General features: G+C 36.8%; 1 protein-coding gene across 1 annotated transcript in view; it reads right to left on the bottom strand.

The window, feature by feature from the left end:
* LOC111050718 (protein FAM98A) overlaps nucleotides 1-17,975 on the bottom strand; it is a 62,568-nt gene that overhangs the window by 1,717 nt on the left and 42,876 nt on the right. Inside the window, exons 11-13 of the mRNA XM_039422812.1 lie at nucleotides 17,766-17,945; nucleotides 11,539-11,739; nucleotides 2,957-3,035 (exon numbers count right to left, since the gene is read on the bottom strand). Coding sequence (XP_039278746.1) covers nucleotides 2,957-3,035; nucleotides 11,539-11,739; nucleotides 17,766-17,945 — 460 coding nt within the window. The remainder of the gene's footprint in view (nucleotides 1-2,956; nucleotides 3,036-11,538; nucleotides 11,740-17,765; nucleotides 17,946-17,975) is intronic.

The following is a 17,975-nucleotide window of genomic DNA, read 5'->3' as shown; positions in this document are numbered from 1 at the left end:
GTCACCAACAAACCCATCTTATTTAAAATCATTTTCCGTCTCACCATCGTCTGTGAGACGATTCATCGTCTAAATTGCCTACTGCATATTCCATTTTTCCGTCAGTTGACCGATTTCTTATAATTAATTATTAGAAAAGTTGTAATATACAGGGTGGTGCAAAAGTCACTGGACAGTTGGCTAAAAAAAAATAAAATAACAGGAAGATGTAGTACAATAGTTTTAGCCCATGATGTTGGTATTACAAAATGTTGATAATTACGCCTCGTCAAGTTGGCAATACCATGCAATGACAAACACAACAATCGATCTAGTCAGTTTTTGAAAGCGTGTTCTGTGAGACGTGTTCGAAGCTGTAGTTTCCGAATTAGTTTTTTTTTGTTAAACAGTTGTCACGATGTTAACGAAAGAAGAAAGAATCGTCGCTTTAAAAACATTTTATAAAAGTGGTGCTACTGCAGTTGTTAATGAATGGGGTAGACACTTTACATCAAAACCACCATCTAGACAAACAGTATACGACATAAGAGATAGATTTGAACAACATGGATCTGTTATGGATGCACCAAGATCTGGCCGCCCAACAACAGTCTCAACTGAGGAAAATGTGTTGCGGGTATGTTTAGCTGTGACCAACAGTCCACGAAAATCAACCAGACGATTAGCATCTGAGCTGGATTTATCACGAAGGTCTGTGCAAAGAATATTACATAAAGAGAATTTCAAAGTTTACATTCCACGTTTGCTACATGGGTTACTTGAAGATGATCCAGATCGACGTCTTCAATTTTGTGAATTGATGCTTAACCAACAGAAACACGATCCTAACTTGTTCAATAAAATTGTGTGGTCTGATGAGGCTAATTTTAAGTTAAGCGGACAAGTAAACAGACATAGGCCTAAGTGTACTTACTGGTATACTGACAATCAAAATCTTTTGTTAGAACAACAACTAAATCAACCTGGTGTGAGTGTCTGGGGGGCAATATCATCATTTGGCGTTCTTGGACCATATTTTTTTTGAAGGAACTGTGACAGGAGATAAATACTTGGATATGCTTCAGAATTACGTGGTACCAGAACTCATGACGTGTGCTGAAAACTTTCAAGAAATTTACTTTCAACACGATGGTGCTCCACCACGTTATGCCACTAACGTTCGCGATTATTTAAACGAAACTTTCCACAGAAAAGTGATTGGACGAGGGGCAGATATAGACATGCCTCCACGTTCACCAGATATCACGCCCATGGACTTTATCGTATGGGGTGTCGTCAAGGACTTTGTTTATTCTCGAAAGCCTCAGACAATCGACGAACTGAAAGACTACATACACGACGCATTGAAGGTTTGGACAGTGATACCAGGCTATGCCATAAAGTATGTCACAGTGTTCCCGAAAGACTGGAAAGATGTATTAATGAAGACGGAAAACATTTTGAACATAAAAAATAATGCTAAGTATTTTTTGTAATAAACAATAAATTCAGTCTTTGTTTATAGCAGTGTCCAGTGACTTTTGCGCCACCCTGTATGTTAATATTGTAAATATGGAGACGATATAAAGGTACCTCCTTGATAAGTCCCGTGTTCATGGAAACAGTGTCTCTAGCACTTTCAATGGAGAAAATAATAGATGGCATGGCTAAATCTTCACAATATACTGTACTTACTGTACTGGCCCTTCTCATTATATTGAAAGTTATATTCATGAGCGAGGTCTACTGTTCGCAGAACTACTAGTAATATTTACACATCAGACACACATCTTATCATTTTGTGATAGGCTCCAAACGAAATTCATCCAGATTGATTAAATCAATAAGTTTTGCTCTAGCTATTGCCGATGAACAAATCAAATAATGTAACAAATCAATAATGAAAAAGTAAATTTATCTGAAGAGTTTCAACGGCTTTCAATGTGTTGGAATGTGTGGAATATAATAATGTTGATATGGACATTTAAAGGTTGAAATTTGTTCTAGGTCTGACTACACTTGAAGGGAAATCAGCCCATAACTCGCTCAAGATTTTTAGACAAGATTTGTTGAAGTTGAAAAACTAGTTGAGGTTGAGGAGCACAATAAACAAAATAATTATTGTTCAGCATAGACATAACTTCAAGGGTAGTAAGCATATTAAATTACAACATAAATCCGTATTAGAGTTCTCAACAAATTCGATTTCATGAGCAATGATATACCGGGTGATTCAAAAAGGACTTGACAACTTTGAAAATTCATATAAATCTTTTTAAACAAGGTACACAGCTGATTTTGGTGTTTTTTTTTAAAGGAAAACACTTCAAGTTTCTTTACCTTAAACTAAAAATGTTCTATGTGACTTCCGTTGGTTATATGCAGACATCCCAACGATAGCCTATTTCTTGCCAGACTCGCACTAGCATTTCAGGCGAAACTTGCTCAACAGCAGCGAAAATCCTTGCTCTAAGTTCATGTAGAGTGGCTAGCAAAGGAGGTGCGTACACCAACTTTCATGAAACCCCTCTTGTGGTGTTGGGTCTGGGAAACGAGGGGGCCATGCAATTGGCGCATTACGACCAATCCACTGATTTGGAAAGCGATCATTAAGAAAATCCCGGACTTCAGTCATATAATGTGGTGGTTCGCCATCTTGCATAAAGAAAACGTTCTCGGTCATCCTCATCGATCTGTGGTAGCAAAAATTTTGCAAGTTATCAAGGTACACTATGCCGTTGATGGTTCTTTCTCTATTGGAAAAAAGGGGCCAGTGAAGGCAGCCATCTTTGACGTAACTGCCGTTAGCGCTTGTGCGGCGCGACCAGGCACTAGCGGACTACGCGAGTCAAAACAAGTGGGTTCCTTTAAAACAACACCAAAACCAGCTCTGAACATCGTTTAATAAGATTTATATGAATTTTGAAAGTTGTAAATTCTTTTTTGAATCAGCCGGTATAATATATGATAAGATTACCTGCACTCCTCTGTTGCCAGCTGGGCATTTCTGGAGGAGGCGGCTCCTGCTCGTTGGGCCTCCCTCCTCTGTCCGGAACCTGCAGTTTCACAAAAGTTATCAAAATTTAGGAGCTTAACAATAACATCATAATTTTTCAATCATAATAAATGATATAGGTATTCATTATTTTGTATAATCAAGTTATAACCAAGATGTAATTTGTTGAGTACTGATGATTATGGTATTTTTTCCGCAAGTTGACCACGGATGCAGGTTAGTGTGGTCAACTTAGTTCCTATTTTTCAAATTGTTATTTTCTATGCTTTTGTAAAACGGGATAAAATATCATTATTTCATTAATAGGTACCACATCGACGGAATTGATGGTAAGTTTTTGATTCTAACAAAATGGCCATATTTCTATAGAAATTTCAATACATTTAAAAATGTATTGAATGAACACGATAAAACACTTATGTCATAATAACACAATAAATACTTGAAGCAATTAACATAATAACAATGTCATAATAACTAATTTTCAAAACTGAACTGTTTGAATTGGAATGTAACTGTATATAAATTGTAAATGAAGCTGTAACTGTAAATGTACCTGTATTTAATAAGAATAATATAATGAAAGTAGTCATAGAGTCATCGATCGTACAGTGCAAGGCACACTCCCTCCCCTCACTTTTTTCAAATTTCCCAATTCCTTATTTGGTAGTTTTTCTAGTACAAGTAGTTCTAAAAAAGTCGAAAGCTGTTTCACCATCCAGTTTCAAATATCCCATATTCCCAATTTCAAGCTTCAACCTGCACTTCCAAGCACTCTAACATTTGTTTTGGCACACACGGCATGTAGATTGCTTCAACGTAACAGCCTCATTAGCTTTCTAGTTATTTGCTAGATAGCTAGATCAGCTTGAATATAGTTTTGCAAAAGTCCTTGCCAATGTTATTTCTAACGAGAATAATAGGAGTACACTGTTGTCGTTTTTAGCTGATTCTATCAAAATCACCTACGCTCTTCTTTTCGCTCTTTCTCTTACACAATGAGCTTACAGACATTCTGGCCTCTGTGAAGTCAGACTGCACTGTACTCTACTAAAGCAATTATGCAATGTGAGATTAGCACAGAATATAGTACGCATTACTAGTTGATAATAGTTATAGTTATTGCATGGAAGGCAACAAAGTCGTGCTCAGCCAAGTTTTAATCTCAGAATAGATTATGCAGCCGTAAGGGCCGTATTCCAAGGAGGCTATTTGGTGAACCTAACAAAAATATTCTATTGGGTTGGCGCTCAGAAATCAGCTGATAGTCAGCCAATTGATGATAGAAGAGCAGCTTCTAGCATCACAAACGTCAAGCGTTGCAGAGGTGCAGACTGCGACTCGGATCATCTGGATTATCTGATGAGAATCGACTTCAGATGCCGAATCCCAAGTAGAGACAAAACAAGGCAGCAGAGGGCACCAAAGCTCAATATAGATAAACTAAAAGAGGATGGTGAAAGGCAGGAATATCAACAGGCACTGGAAAATCTCCTGGAAAATGCACAGGAGGGAAATAGGACAATTGAGGAGGAATGGCAGGATCTAAACAAGGCTATGAGTCAGGCAGCAGAGGAGACTATTGGATTTAGTCCTCGGGTGAGACAGGAGAATTGGTTCAATGATGAATGTAGGGAGGCTGTAGAAAGGAGAAACGAGGCCCGAAAGCACTATATTGAAAGACCAACCAGAGCCAAAAAAGTACAGTATGAAATTCTAAGAAGAGAGGCTGAAAGTGTGATAAAAAGAAAAAGCGAGAATATTCCAAAAGCAAGGTCACCAAAATCCAACAAGATTTTGAGAAAAAGGACCCTCGTGAAGCATATAGAGGAGTGAACTTGTTCAAGAAAGGACACAAGCCAAAAACAACTCTTTGTAAAGATATGAATGGAAAAAGAACTGGAGATAAGGATAGCATTATGGAGCGATGGAAGACATATTTCAGCCAGCTGCTTAGTCCCAACCCAGATCACAATGAGTTGTCAGACCAGAGACTAGAAATCCTTGATGAAGAAATACTCATTGAACCACCTACATCATCTGATGTTGTCTAGGCCTTGGAAAGAATAAAAAGTAACCGAGCCCTAGGGATGGATGGACTTCCAGGGGAATTACTCAAGTATGGAGGTGACTCATTAACAGCAAAATTTTTTCATCTTATAAACTCCGTGTGGAAAACTGAAATTTTCCTTGAGGATTGGCACATGAGCATAATATGCCCCATCTATAAAAAGGGTGATAGATTTTAACCCAAGAATTATAGAGGCATATCTCTCCTATCAACAGCATATAAGACCTTCACCTCAATCATTAAAGATAAGATAGATGTGTATGCTGAGAGAATATTAGGAGAATATCAGGCTGGTTTCAGATCAGGTAGGTCAACTACTGACCAGCTTTTTGTTGACCGACAAATAGCAGAAAAGTTCTGGGAATTTAACATAGATGTCTATTAGATGTCTATCATCTGTACATAGACTTCAAGCAGGCTTATGACAGTATCAACAGAGAAAAGCTCTACACAATAATGCTTGATCTCGGTATACCAAAAAACTTGTAAGACTTGTCAGAGCAACAATGAAGAAGACCACCTGTCAGGTGAAGATAGATGGAGAAATGACAGATAAGTTTGAGGTGAACCAAGAACTGAAACAAGGAGACGACCTGGCACCAGTGCTCTTCTACCTGGCATTGGAAATGGTGATAAGGGAGACTTTGGCTGACACAAGTGGTACATTAATAAATAAAACCCAATAGATCTTAGGGTATGCAGATGACCTTGACCTAGCGGGAAGATCGGTAGCGGCAGTCACAGAGATGTTTGAAAACTTGGAAAGGGCAGCTCATGAGCTAGGGCTAAAAGTAAACTATGAAAAAACCAAGATCATGCACCAAAGCAGACGTCATCTTTGCAGAAGAACCCTCTCAGTGGGGGAGTATAGCTTTGAAAAAGTGAATGACTTCACCTACCTGGGAGTTAACATAGCGGATGACAGTGATGAGATGAAAGAAGTACAAAAACGGCTCAATGCAGGAAACAAAACATACTTCTCTATGCTGCAGATATTCAAGTCAACATAGCATGAAACAATCTGACAGAACTAGCAGAGGAGAATAAACAATTATCCAAGCTCGTGAGTGATGAAAGAAATAGAAGAAGAGAATGTTTTGAGGATTCATTAATCAATGAGGAGAAAGCAGAGGAGGAAATAAATTTCCTCAAATCTCGAATTAAATGTCTGGAGACATCCAGGCTTGCTTTGGATGAAGAGTTGAAGAGTAAGAATGCTATCATAGACATAATCCAAGCTGAGCAAAATATTATTCTCAACAGAGAAAAACTCAATTCGGATTGAAATTCTATTGAGTTTACTAACTTTAGTACACCTAGAAATACAATTAAACTAAGAAATGAACACAGACAGGTCAAATCCATAGAAACAGTAAACCGATTTTCGGTGCTCTCTTCAAATACATCGTCACCTTTGATGCCACAAAAAATACAGGTGATAGCTCAGGTTCATCAACACCCCTCAACTCGAAGTAAACCAAAGACTCATAACGGTGATACTTCCAAAAAGAAAAAAGAGTCACAATTCTAGCAGATAGTCAGGGAAAGCAATTCTGTAATTTTACGAGTAAATTTGGAGATGGATTGGAAGTTTTAGTAAGTACTAAATCTAGTGCAAAGTTGAAGCACGTTATTCAGCAAGGTCTTGACATAGTCAAAGATTTTACGGAAGATGATTGTGTCATTTTATTGGCGGGTTCAAATGACCTACATCTAAACGAACCTTTTCAACTGACATTGGACCAAGCAATGCGATCTCTTACTGATGTGGATCTAAAACGAATATCCTGGTATGCAGTGTGCCCTACAGGTACGACGATCCTGCCCTCAATGAGAATATCAGCTACGCCAACGCCTACCTATCAAGAGCGGTGAAAAACTATACAGGAGGACTCAACATTCACTTCATGGATATTAACACGTTCCTGAAAAGATTCCACTTTTCGAGGCACGGGCTTCATCTCAACCGACGAGGGAAGAGGATTATGGTCAACCGGCTGGCGAGATACGTGAGAGACTTATTTGGTGCCGATCTCACATCGTTAAGAACTGAAGTGCTTTTGGATAAACCTAATCCTAATGCTTGTTGTTCTCCCGCTATACAATATGTAAATGATATGCCCACGATGATTCCAACATCTCTTTGCCTGACTCCCAATATGACTGTTCGTACTCCTATCCTACATTCAAATCTAAATTTGAGACAATCTTCAGAGTCACCTGGTAATAATAGTCTGATTCAGTCATCTTTTTTGTCACTAAATCAAAGTCGACACAGTGTAGGATAAAATCATCCAACTGAATCATCCATATTTTTCATATAAACTTGCAATCCATTAGAAATAAATTTTATGAATTAGAGTTGTTTCTCAGGGATAGTCAAATAGATGTGCTTTGTGTCAATGAGCACTGGCTCTATAAAGATGAATTAGACTTGTATATTCCTGTTCACTATAAACTCGGCTCAGCGTTTTGTAGAAGTAATAGTGTTCACGGAGGGGTTGCTATTTTTATTAACGAGACCTATTCTCATCATAATAAGTATGAAATTGTAGATGTTAGTGAATATTGCACTGAGGGACTATGTGAAATAGCTACTATTGTATTCCGAAATGATCTACTAATTATAGCTACTGTGTACCGACCTCCCGGTTCGTCTGTTGAAAATTTTACAGAGGCCACTAGCGACTTCATCAATTATCTATGTGATTTCCATAAATCTAAACTTTTTAGAATAGTTGTAACGGGGGACATAAACATTGATATTAGGAATAATAGTGCTAATACACGTAAATTTCAAAATATGCTCCGTTCAAATAATTTTTACTGCTTCAACTATGAACCTACTCGGTTTGAATCTTGCCTGGACAATGTTTTTTCAAATATAAAGCATAACGAAATTGAATGTACTGTAGAGGAGCCTCATTTATCAGACCATTCTGGGATAGAAACATATATAAAAAAGGAATTGAAAAAATCTAAAGGTATAGAAAGTGAAAAACCCTTTTATTACAGGAGTGTGAGAGGTCCAAATATTGATTTACTAAGACATAAACTATCCACTATCGATTGGGTTGAAGCTTTTAACAAAGTTGATAGTGCTGAATTAGGCACAAATTTGTTTATAAACAATTTGACTTGTCTTTTGAATCAGTGTTGTCCAATTTTAAAGAAGAAATTTCGCAAACAAAAAGCAAACTTACCACTGAATAATTGGTTCACTCCTGAATTGGATAGAATCCGTTCAATTTTGGTGGTATATCATGAAATTTCGAAATGTAATACAGACCTCTTGCCGATTTATCGTCGATTGAGAAGGGAATACAAGCAGAGGATCAGAGAAGCAAAGCAGCAGGCCAATGGAAATTTTATTAGTGAGTCCAGTAACAAATGCAAAGCTGCCTGGAGAGTAATTAATTCTGAGACCAACCGGCTAAAACGTATTGATGAGGACCTACCTATCTCTGCTACTGATTTCAATGAGCACTTTGCAAACATCTGTAATAATATACAAAGACCCAATGACCATAATGCGGATTTGTCTAGTGCTATGAAGGTGCTGACTCATAAAACAATAGACAGAGAGAGGTGCATTTTTGGATGGAGAGAGGTCACTGTAATAGACAGTTTGAGTAATTCTCATTCAGAGGATTTCTATGGTCTTTCTAATTTCTTATTGAAGCAGTTGAAAGAAGAACTGTTGCAACCTTTGACTTACCTCATCAACTGGATACTCATTGATGGTGTCTATCCTTCCTGTCTAAAGTTTTCTGTCACTGTGCCTGTCTACAAAAAAGGAGATAAATCTTGCCCAGATAATTACAGACCTATCTCTCTTGTCCCAGTTATATCAAAGGTGGTAGAGAGTCTGATGCAGAAACAATTGGTCAATTACATGGAGAGAAATGACTTGATCACGCCATCCCAGTTTGGTTTCAGGAGTGGCAAATCTACAGGTAAAGCTGTGGAAGGTCTTGTCTGCCATATACTGAAGTGCTTTGAACTGGGTCATGATGTTTCTGCAACACTTCTAGACTTAAGTAAGGCGTTTGATATTGTGGATCACGCTATTCTGCTTGAGAAGATAAAATACTATGGAGTGAGGGATATTGAATACAATCTTTTGAAATCTTACTTAAGTAACAGGTTGCAAACCACCAAGATAGGAAATAAAAAGTCTTGGCTACTTGATATTAGAAATGGGGTCCCACAGGGCTCGGTCCTCGGTCCTTTTCTTTTTCTGGTCTATATAAATGACCTTCCTGATTATGCAACTGAGGGTGAATGTATATTATACGCAGATGATACTACATTTCTGATAAATGATAAAGATCCAGGAAAGCTTGGCCAGAAAACAGCGCTCATTGTTAATAAAGCTGAGTATTGGTTTAGTGTTAATAGGTTGATCGTTAATAGCAACAAAACAGAGTCCTTACTGTTTAGCTTAAAATCTGCTAGAGAGAACAAGAATGTGAAATTTTTAGGCATACACCTGAATTCTAAGCTGAGCTGGGATACTCATACAATGAACCTCTGTAAACGTTTATCTAGAGTGACATATTTACTTGGCAAGTTGAAATATTGTACCAGCTTTGATTTGGTCATCAATGCCTATTATGCATTTTTCCATGTTCATTTGTTATATGGAATTCTGATCTGGGGTAATGCTCCTGGTGCTAAAGATGTATTACTGTGGCAAAAGAAGGCTCTGAGAAGAATGATTGGCATCCCATCCACTGAGTCTTGTAGGGATCATTTTGTAAGACTAGGACTACTCACTGTACCGTGTCTATTCATTCTTAATTGTTTGCTTTTTGCTAAAGGTAATCTCGATAAATTAATGCAAAGAAGCGATATTCATAGTCACATCACAAGAAATAGGTATCAGCTGCAGGTAACGCAGGCTAGATTGACTAAGACTCAAATGAACTTTGATTATATGAGTATAAAATTATTTAATAAGTTACCATTAGATGCTAGAAATGTTAGTTTTAGAAAATTTAAAACTATAATGTACAAGTTCCTGAAATCCAAACCACTATATTCACTCCAAGAATGGAATGATTTGAGTATGGAGAGCCTTTCTTTTTTATGATTTATTCCACTGTTTAAATATATTCATAGGCTATATCTATTCATGTATCATTTATGTATAGAACTCATTTTTTGTTGAAGTTTATTGTGATATGTGTTCCGACTCCATATTGACTTCTGTGAAACGCTTTATTTTGTATTTGTCTGTGTGACTGTTGTATGTTTTATGTTTCCTGATGACTATGTCTATTGCACTATGTGTTTAACGACAATAAAGAATTCTATTCTATTCTATTCAAGAAGCGTCCACAGGAACATAAAGATCAGAATATTTAAAACTATAATTCGTACAGTGGTCACTTATGGAAGTGAAGTGTGGATATTATCATCCAAGGCTGCAGCAAATCTAGACCGCTGGGAAAGGAAAATGCTGCGTAGAATATACGGACTTGTATGTGATGAGGGTGTCTGGCGAATAAGAAGCAACAATGAATTAGCTGCACTTTATAAAGAGCCGCCCCTGTCTGTATATGGCAGACTGAGCCGCTTAAGATGGGCAGGGCATGTAGAGCGGATGCCAGACACTCGGTCTCCCGGAAAAATATATATGGGACAACCGGGAGGCAGAAGACCGGTGGGAAAGCCAAGACTGAGATGGGTGGATGGGATCTCAAAGGATGTAGCAGAACTTCTTCGTATCAGGAATTGGAGAATGAAGGTAAGAGATCGTGATGGATGGAGGCGCAGTATTGAGGAGGCCTGGGCTCGATTTGGGCTGTAGCGCCATCGAAGAAGACGAAGAAGTCAGCCAATTGAAGAGCTTCCTGCCCTGCCGACTCGTCTCAAAAAATCCCCTAATATGGTCTCGCCATTATTATTAATATGTTCTTCATAAGATTATTTGTTACAGGGATGGCTTGTTAAAATTAACTAAACTCTTTTCTAGTCATTAATCAATTTACTGATCATTTTTATTACTCACTGGTCGTTTTCATAGTTTCTTAAATAGTAAGTTTCGTCAATTATTGTCCATAATAATTCATACTTTAAAATTTTCACACATTATTATAATGTACAGCTACAGAGTTCTTAATCTATTATCATATTGTTGGATGATTTTAATATTGCTATATCCGGAAATTTCTATCAAATTCTATTCCAAGTGCTTGTTAGTTTTTATAATGCTATATCACTCAATGATATAATTCGTGTTTTGATGAAATGTTCAGTTAATAAATTATTAATAATGTATTTGATTAGAATAGCACCTCCTATTTGTATGAGTACTTGCTCAAGAAAAAATAATAAAACTATTTGAATTTGAATATGGTCTCGCCCTTCAGATGCGGCTGTAGATATGCTCATAGCAAAAGGATTTCAAAGCTTCTTTCCAACGCTCTTGAAAAAACTCGAATCACTACAATATTAGGATACTCACTCTTCCAATGATGACTCTATTGGTGGCAGACTGAGTCTTTTGACGTACGGATGCACCAGATGTCTTTTCAACGATGGCAAGATCTTCCCTGGCTGCGAGCAGGTCTGCTATGTCGATTGCCGGCCTTGTCGACAACTTCAAACGATTTTGCGAGTATACTTGTGCTATCACGTTCTCTTTAGACTTGAGTCGATCTGACCACTACAAAAATAATTATAAATGCATTCATATTAAAAAAATGAATATTGAAAAATAATTTTTCTCCACAACAATCAAACAGAACAAATTTCGGGCTAAATAAAATATTCACTTTTTATCCTCAATTTCCATAAAACAAAACTATGATAGAGATGGTTATTCGTAGGAGTCAAGAAGCAGTTACAATATCGGCTTCACAAATATCTGGAATATATCAATGAAGAAAATCTACAGTTTTATCGATTTCAAGATTATCCAGAAAAGTTTATTATCAAGATTTTAGATTAATTTCCAATTCTTCAAAATGAAATGAGGTTAACTCATTACGTTAATTCATGAAAACATGAATAACTGTAACAGGGTATCCACTGAATCAGGCTCAGAAAATTCCCGTACATTTCCCGTATATTTCACGTTTTTCCCGGTTTTCCTCGCTGGATAAAACACATGATTAATATGTAAAAATATAGGTTGGGGGGGGGGTTACTCAGAAGGGGGGTCAATTTGGAAAAATATATTCTTGAAAAACAATTTCAAAGGTGCACAAGTATGTTTTTCATCAAAATGCTGCACCATTATACGATTATAACTGTACACTGTATTTCAAATAATAAAAAAGCAATTTAGAAGAAAAACGAAACTCCAAACCTACCCTTTACCCTTTAAAACATTATAGTCCAGTTACTACCGGTATATACATTGGTGTTTGCAATATATATTGTGGGTAGTTCTGATTTTTTATATATTATATGGATACATTAGAGAAGTCTAGAACAATATTTTGCATGCAAAATTTCCAATATCTTCCGATTGCCACAATTTAAATGTATAATTCAAAATCCCTCTGGGCGTAGTTTTGTGCTCTTGAACCTGATACCAGAGAGCGCACAAAATTACGCCCAAACGGATTTTGAATTATACATTTGAATTGTGGCAATCAGAAGATATTGTTGATTGAAAACTAAAATTCATTAAAATTGATTATTTTGTTGAACTTTTACTCGTTTTTGTAACTTAGAACACTAGATATAGAGAGCTCCGGATTATTTCATTTTATTCAGAATTTTATAATCTGAAAAAAGGCGAGAGCAAATTCAACTTTCCGACGACAGGAATTGGCGTTAATTGGCGACATTCTGTATCTAGCACAAGGAAATTTTGTGTGTGTGTGTGTATGAGTTTATGTGCGTCTGTGTACACGATATCTCATCTCCCAATTAACGGAATGACTTGAAATTTGGAACTTAATGTCTTTACACTATAAGGATCCGACACGAACAATTTCAATCAAATGCAATTCAAGATGGCGGCTAAAATGACGAAAATATTGTCAAGAACAGGGTTTTTCGCGATTTTCTCGAAAATGGCTCCAACGATTATACGATTTTGATTAAAGTTATACCTGAAATAGTCATCGATAAGCTCTATCAACTGCTACAAGTCCCATATCTGTAAAAATTTCAGGAGCTCCGCCCCATCTATGGAAAATTTGATTTTAGATTTCCAATTATCAGGTCTCATTATATAATTTAAACGAAAAATTTTGAGTAGAAAAGATTGAGCATGAAAATCTCTACAATTAATGTTCAGTAACATTTTCACCTAAAATTTAAAATAAGTTCGAAATTTGAGAAAATGTGATTATTTAATTGCAAACTGTTGGCAACACTGATTCTATTAAATCATTCACTATGAAGAGATAGCAGATCTCGTGTGTATCCAGCGTTATTGTCCTATCACCAGCTTGCTCAGATCTTTGAATAGTAGACTTGAAATGCGTGTGAACACTAGTGTCAGGTGATCAGTTTTCATAACGGCAAGGAAAGTTGTTTGAGTGCGCCACACCAGATTTTATATTATGTCTATTATACCTTTGGCTTAACTTATTTGCTTCTACTTTTACTTTATCTTATTTTTTTCGTTCATCTATATTTCTCATCGTACAAAACTGGAAAATTTCGTATCTCTTCAATAAGTTTTTCCCTTCTCTATGATAAACGAGGCCGCACCGTCACCGTCTAAAAGTGAACTGAACTAGTCGATGACGGCTTGGGCAACAAACACGGTGACGGTGCTGGCGCTGTGCGGTAGTATGTGTCCCGACACGTTTGAAAGCCTTGTCTTCTCACTCGCCGTAGTACGTCCGACACTCGGCTGTACGTCAGCGCGGGCTCGGTGCGGTTATGTGTGTCCCGGCTATAATACGGTACAACAGGCCTCTTCTCATTTTATTTAATCTATATTTTGAACAATTCATTGTCATGAATAATACATTTATAGGAATCGATAAATAATGTTTAATACAAATAGAATAACTTCTGAAAAATTATTGATAGGATAAATTTTAATATTAAAATAATGTTGACCAAGAACTCAGTATCATGACAATTATTTCCTTTTAACATTATAATAATTTTGTTATTTTTAAACAATAATTAATAATTAATTTCACCAACTAACCATAAGTTGACTAGAATAGATTCTGTAATTTTCATATCCTATTTATTTCAATAAATACACGAGAATGAATATTAGCATATACTAACTCACAAAAAGTGACACCTTTATAAATATTTTCCACTTGCCATCGATTTTCGTTGGTAAGAACATTGATCATTGTTATTTCACAAAAAGTAGGTAGAGTTGAATAATTTCCCCCAAAAGGTTGTCTGGTTTGGTCTATGTTTTGGCAACCCAAAAAAACTTACTTAGGTGGATAGAACCTTTTTAGGCTCACCAATATATACTATAATAAAGTAAAGAACTGACTTATATTAGTACAGGATGGGAAAATTATGTTTGACGCATCTAGTCTGAACTACTGGACTGATTAACTTGAAATTCTGCATATAGATTCTTAATTAACCGAGGATGGTTATAAGCCAATTTTAAATTCTCATTACATTTTCATTACATCAAGTTTTCAGTATGTCAAGTTTTAAAATAGACCCTTGCGGAGCACGGGTTACCTGCTATAATAAAGTTTTGATCAAGGAATAAGGGAGTGTTATTTCCATCGATTTGCAACATTCAGAACAGTACTGAACTGCACGACACTCCACAGCGTTTTCGGCCTACAGTATGTACAGTGCGTCAGTCAGTCCATCAGTGACTTGACTTAATGATTTAAATGAGAAAGGGGCTGAGAAAATTATAATTGAATAAAAATATCATAAAGATTTACAATTTATTGATGCAAAAATAAACACATCAAAGAATGCGTTTTCGCATTGTGGATACATAATTAAAAACAAAAACATTGGTGACGCCCTTTAGCGTATTTAGATTAAGTCTAGTTTAAATTAGTTTTAAGTCTAGCGGTAGTGTAGTGGCGAGGCCGGCAGCTGCTGCGTCTCCATTGGATAAGAGGTTCGCCGTCGCGTTGGCAAACGTTCGTGGCTAATCGAGTCTCGAAAATTCAAAACTCACGCATCGATTGTTGGATGCATGTTTCTGGTGAGGAAAATCCCACCGATTGTTTATCGCGTGGTCTTAAACCAATGGATCTCATTAATCACGAGACATGGTGGACAGGACCCCACTGGTTGACTATGGAGGAAAATCACTGGCCTGTAAAATTTGAAATTGAAGAAATAGAGTGTCCACCTGAAATGAAATCTTCAAATGTTGTCACGGTTGTTCAATCTGAAAGTGTTTCAGATAATGTAATATATAATTTGATTGAGAAATGCTCTGACTATCAACGTTTGCTACATATCATGATACTAGTATTGAAGGCAGTGCGAATATTGCCGAAAGCAGGTGAACTGGAATTCGATGCGGCGGAGAGATATTTGTGTAGAGTCGTACAGAGAATTCATTTTTCACGTGAGCTTGTTCAACTAAAAAAGGGTGAAGATTGTGCCCCCAAATTTCAGCGTTTGTCACCGTTTATAGACAAGGAGAATCTCCATGAATTACAAGTACGTGGAAAGTGGTCCAAGTCATCACCTCCTCTCACTGTTGGAACGGTTGTGATAGTGGATCAGCCTAATCTACCCCCATTGAAGTGGCCTCTAGGAATCATTGAGGAAGTGTTTCCTGGAGCCGATGGTGTCATACGTGTGGCAGTAGTACGTTTAGCTACTGGTCGTTTCAAACGTCCTGCCACCAAATTGTTTCCATTGCCCACACAATAATTCTTAGGATAAGAATTATTGTTCGTTTTGTTGTGTTAGCATTTTTCTTTTGTCGTCTTAATTTTCTTTCGGTTTGTTTTGTTTTTGTCTAGTTTTAGCCAAAGTCGTGGCTGAAAACTACGTTTCAGGGTGGGGGGAATGGTGACGCCCTTTAGTGTATTTAGATTAAGTCTAGTTTAAATTAGTTTTAAGTCTAGCGGTAGTGTAGTGGCGAGGCCGGCAGCTGCTGCGCCCTAGCGGATAAGTTAGTATTTAGATTATTCTATCGCATAATGGTTAGTTGAAGTTGTCAGCTCGGATCGGACGGTGAAAAAACAGGATCATTGCTGTTTTTTTCGATTGTTGCCGTTGAAATTCAATTTTACACGTTCGTCGTTGTGTTAAAATTATTATCGATATATTAACTGTCCCAAGTTGGGGAAAAGTACAGTTTTTCCTTGTTATTTGTGAATATATATAAATTGGAATATTCAACTAGTGGGATCGGACTTTGAATTGTCACTGCTGTACAATGTAATAGTCAATATAGTAAAGTTATCTTCCAAGCAATTTTCGGACTGATCAGTAATTAAATTGATGCCAGAATTAACATACATCGGATAGGGGTAGCAGATGTACAAGAGAGGCCAACACCTTTTCCCGACTCCGTCTTGTCCTGCCAAAAAAAATTAAGGTACCCCAATTTCAAGTTTTCTATACGTTTCAAGGTCCCCTGAGTCCAAAAACATGATTTTTGGGTATTGGTCTGTGTGTGTGTATGTGTGTGTGTGTGTGTATGTGTGTGTGTGTGTGTGTGTGTGTGTATGTCTGTGAACACGATAACTCCATTCCTAATTAACCGATCGACTTGAAATTTTAAACTTAAGGCCCCTATACCATGAGGACCCGACAATAAGAAATTCAATAAAATTCAATTCAAGATGGCGGAAAAAATAGCGGATAATTACTAAAAAACCATGTTTTTCACGTTTTTCTCGAAAATGGCTCTAACGATTTTCTTCAAATTTATATCATGGATAGCTATTTATAAGCCCTATCAACTAGCATAAGTCTCATTTCTGGGAAAATTTCAGGAGCTCCGTAATATTCTTGAGAAAAATGTCGGAAAATGACTAAAAAACCATGTTTTTCACGGTTTTCTCGAAAACGGCTCCAACGATTTTCTTCAAATTTATACCATGGATAGCTATTTTTAAGCCCTATCAACTGGCATAAGTTTCATTTCTGGGAAAATTTCAGGAGCTCCGTAATATTCTTGAGAAAAATGGCGGATAATGACTAAAAATCCATGTTTTTCACCGTTTTCTCGAAAACTGCTCTAACGATTTACTTCAAATTCATACCATGGATAGATATTCATAAGCACTATCAACTGGCATGAGTCTCATTTCTGGGAAAATTCCATGAGCTCCGTAATATTCTTGAGAAAAATGGCGGATAATGACCAAAAACCAGGTTTTTCACGGTTTTATCGAAAACGGCTCTAACGATTTCCCGGTTTCCCGCCGCGTGGACACCCTGTGTTATGAATGAATGAATGAAGATAAATATCAATCGTTAAATATTGAACGATTATATGAAGTAAGTTGAATGTGAAGTAAAGTGATGATTCAAACTATTATTTCAATGTAATGTTTTCATAATCGTCCCTAAATTGGATTAATGTGAGATTTTTTCTATTTAGATGGAGAAACCATTTCATTGTAAAGAGCCTTTTCATTGTTAAGAATCTTCTAGATAAAATAACTAGATAACTTGTACTTGTCCATAATTTGATAACTTGTCTGCTAGAAAAATTGTCTATACTGGGAAAAAACAAGAATGGTGTACTGAGCTAGGACGCTTTCACTGGATTATTAATAATTATGGTATAGGTATAAGCCTACGCACTTGAAAAGATTGAATAGTGACGTCCAACCGTTTCAGCAACATTTCTCTGCGTAGAATATATTCCTTCTCCAGCTCCGAGAGCACATTCTCTAGTTTGTGCCAATCTTTGTCATCCATTTGCACTTTCAGCATTGGTTTACCGACAAGCTCTGGTGGACACGAAGCCATTACCTGCTTCAGCTGAAACAATTCAAAATATTTATTTTTATT

The sequence above is a fragment of the Nilaparvata lugens genome, chromosome 3, assembly GCF_014356525.2.
Source record: "Nilaparvata lugens isolate BPH chromosome 3, ASM1435652v1, whole genome shotgun sequence".
Lineage (NCBI taxonomy): Eukaryota > Metazoa > Arthropoda > Insecta > Hemiptera > Delphacidae > Nilaparvata > Nilaparvata lugens.
This window is presented reverse-complemented; position numbering and strand designations above follow the sequence as displayed.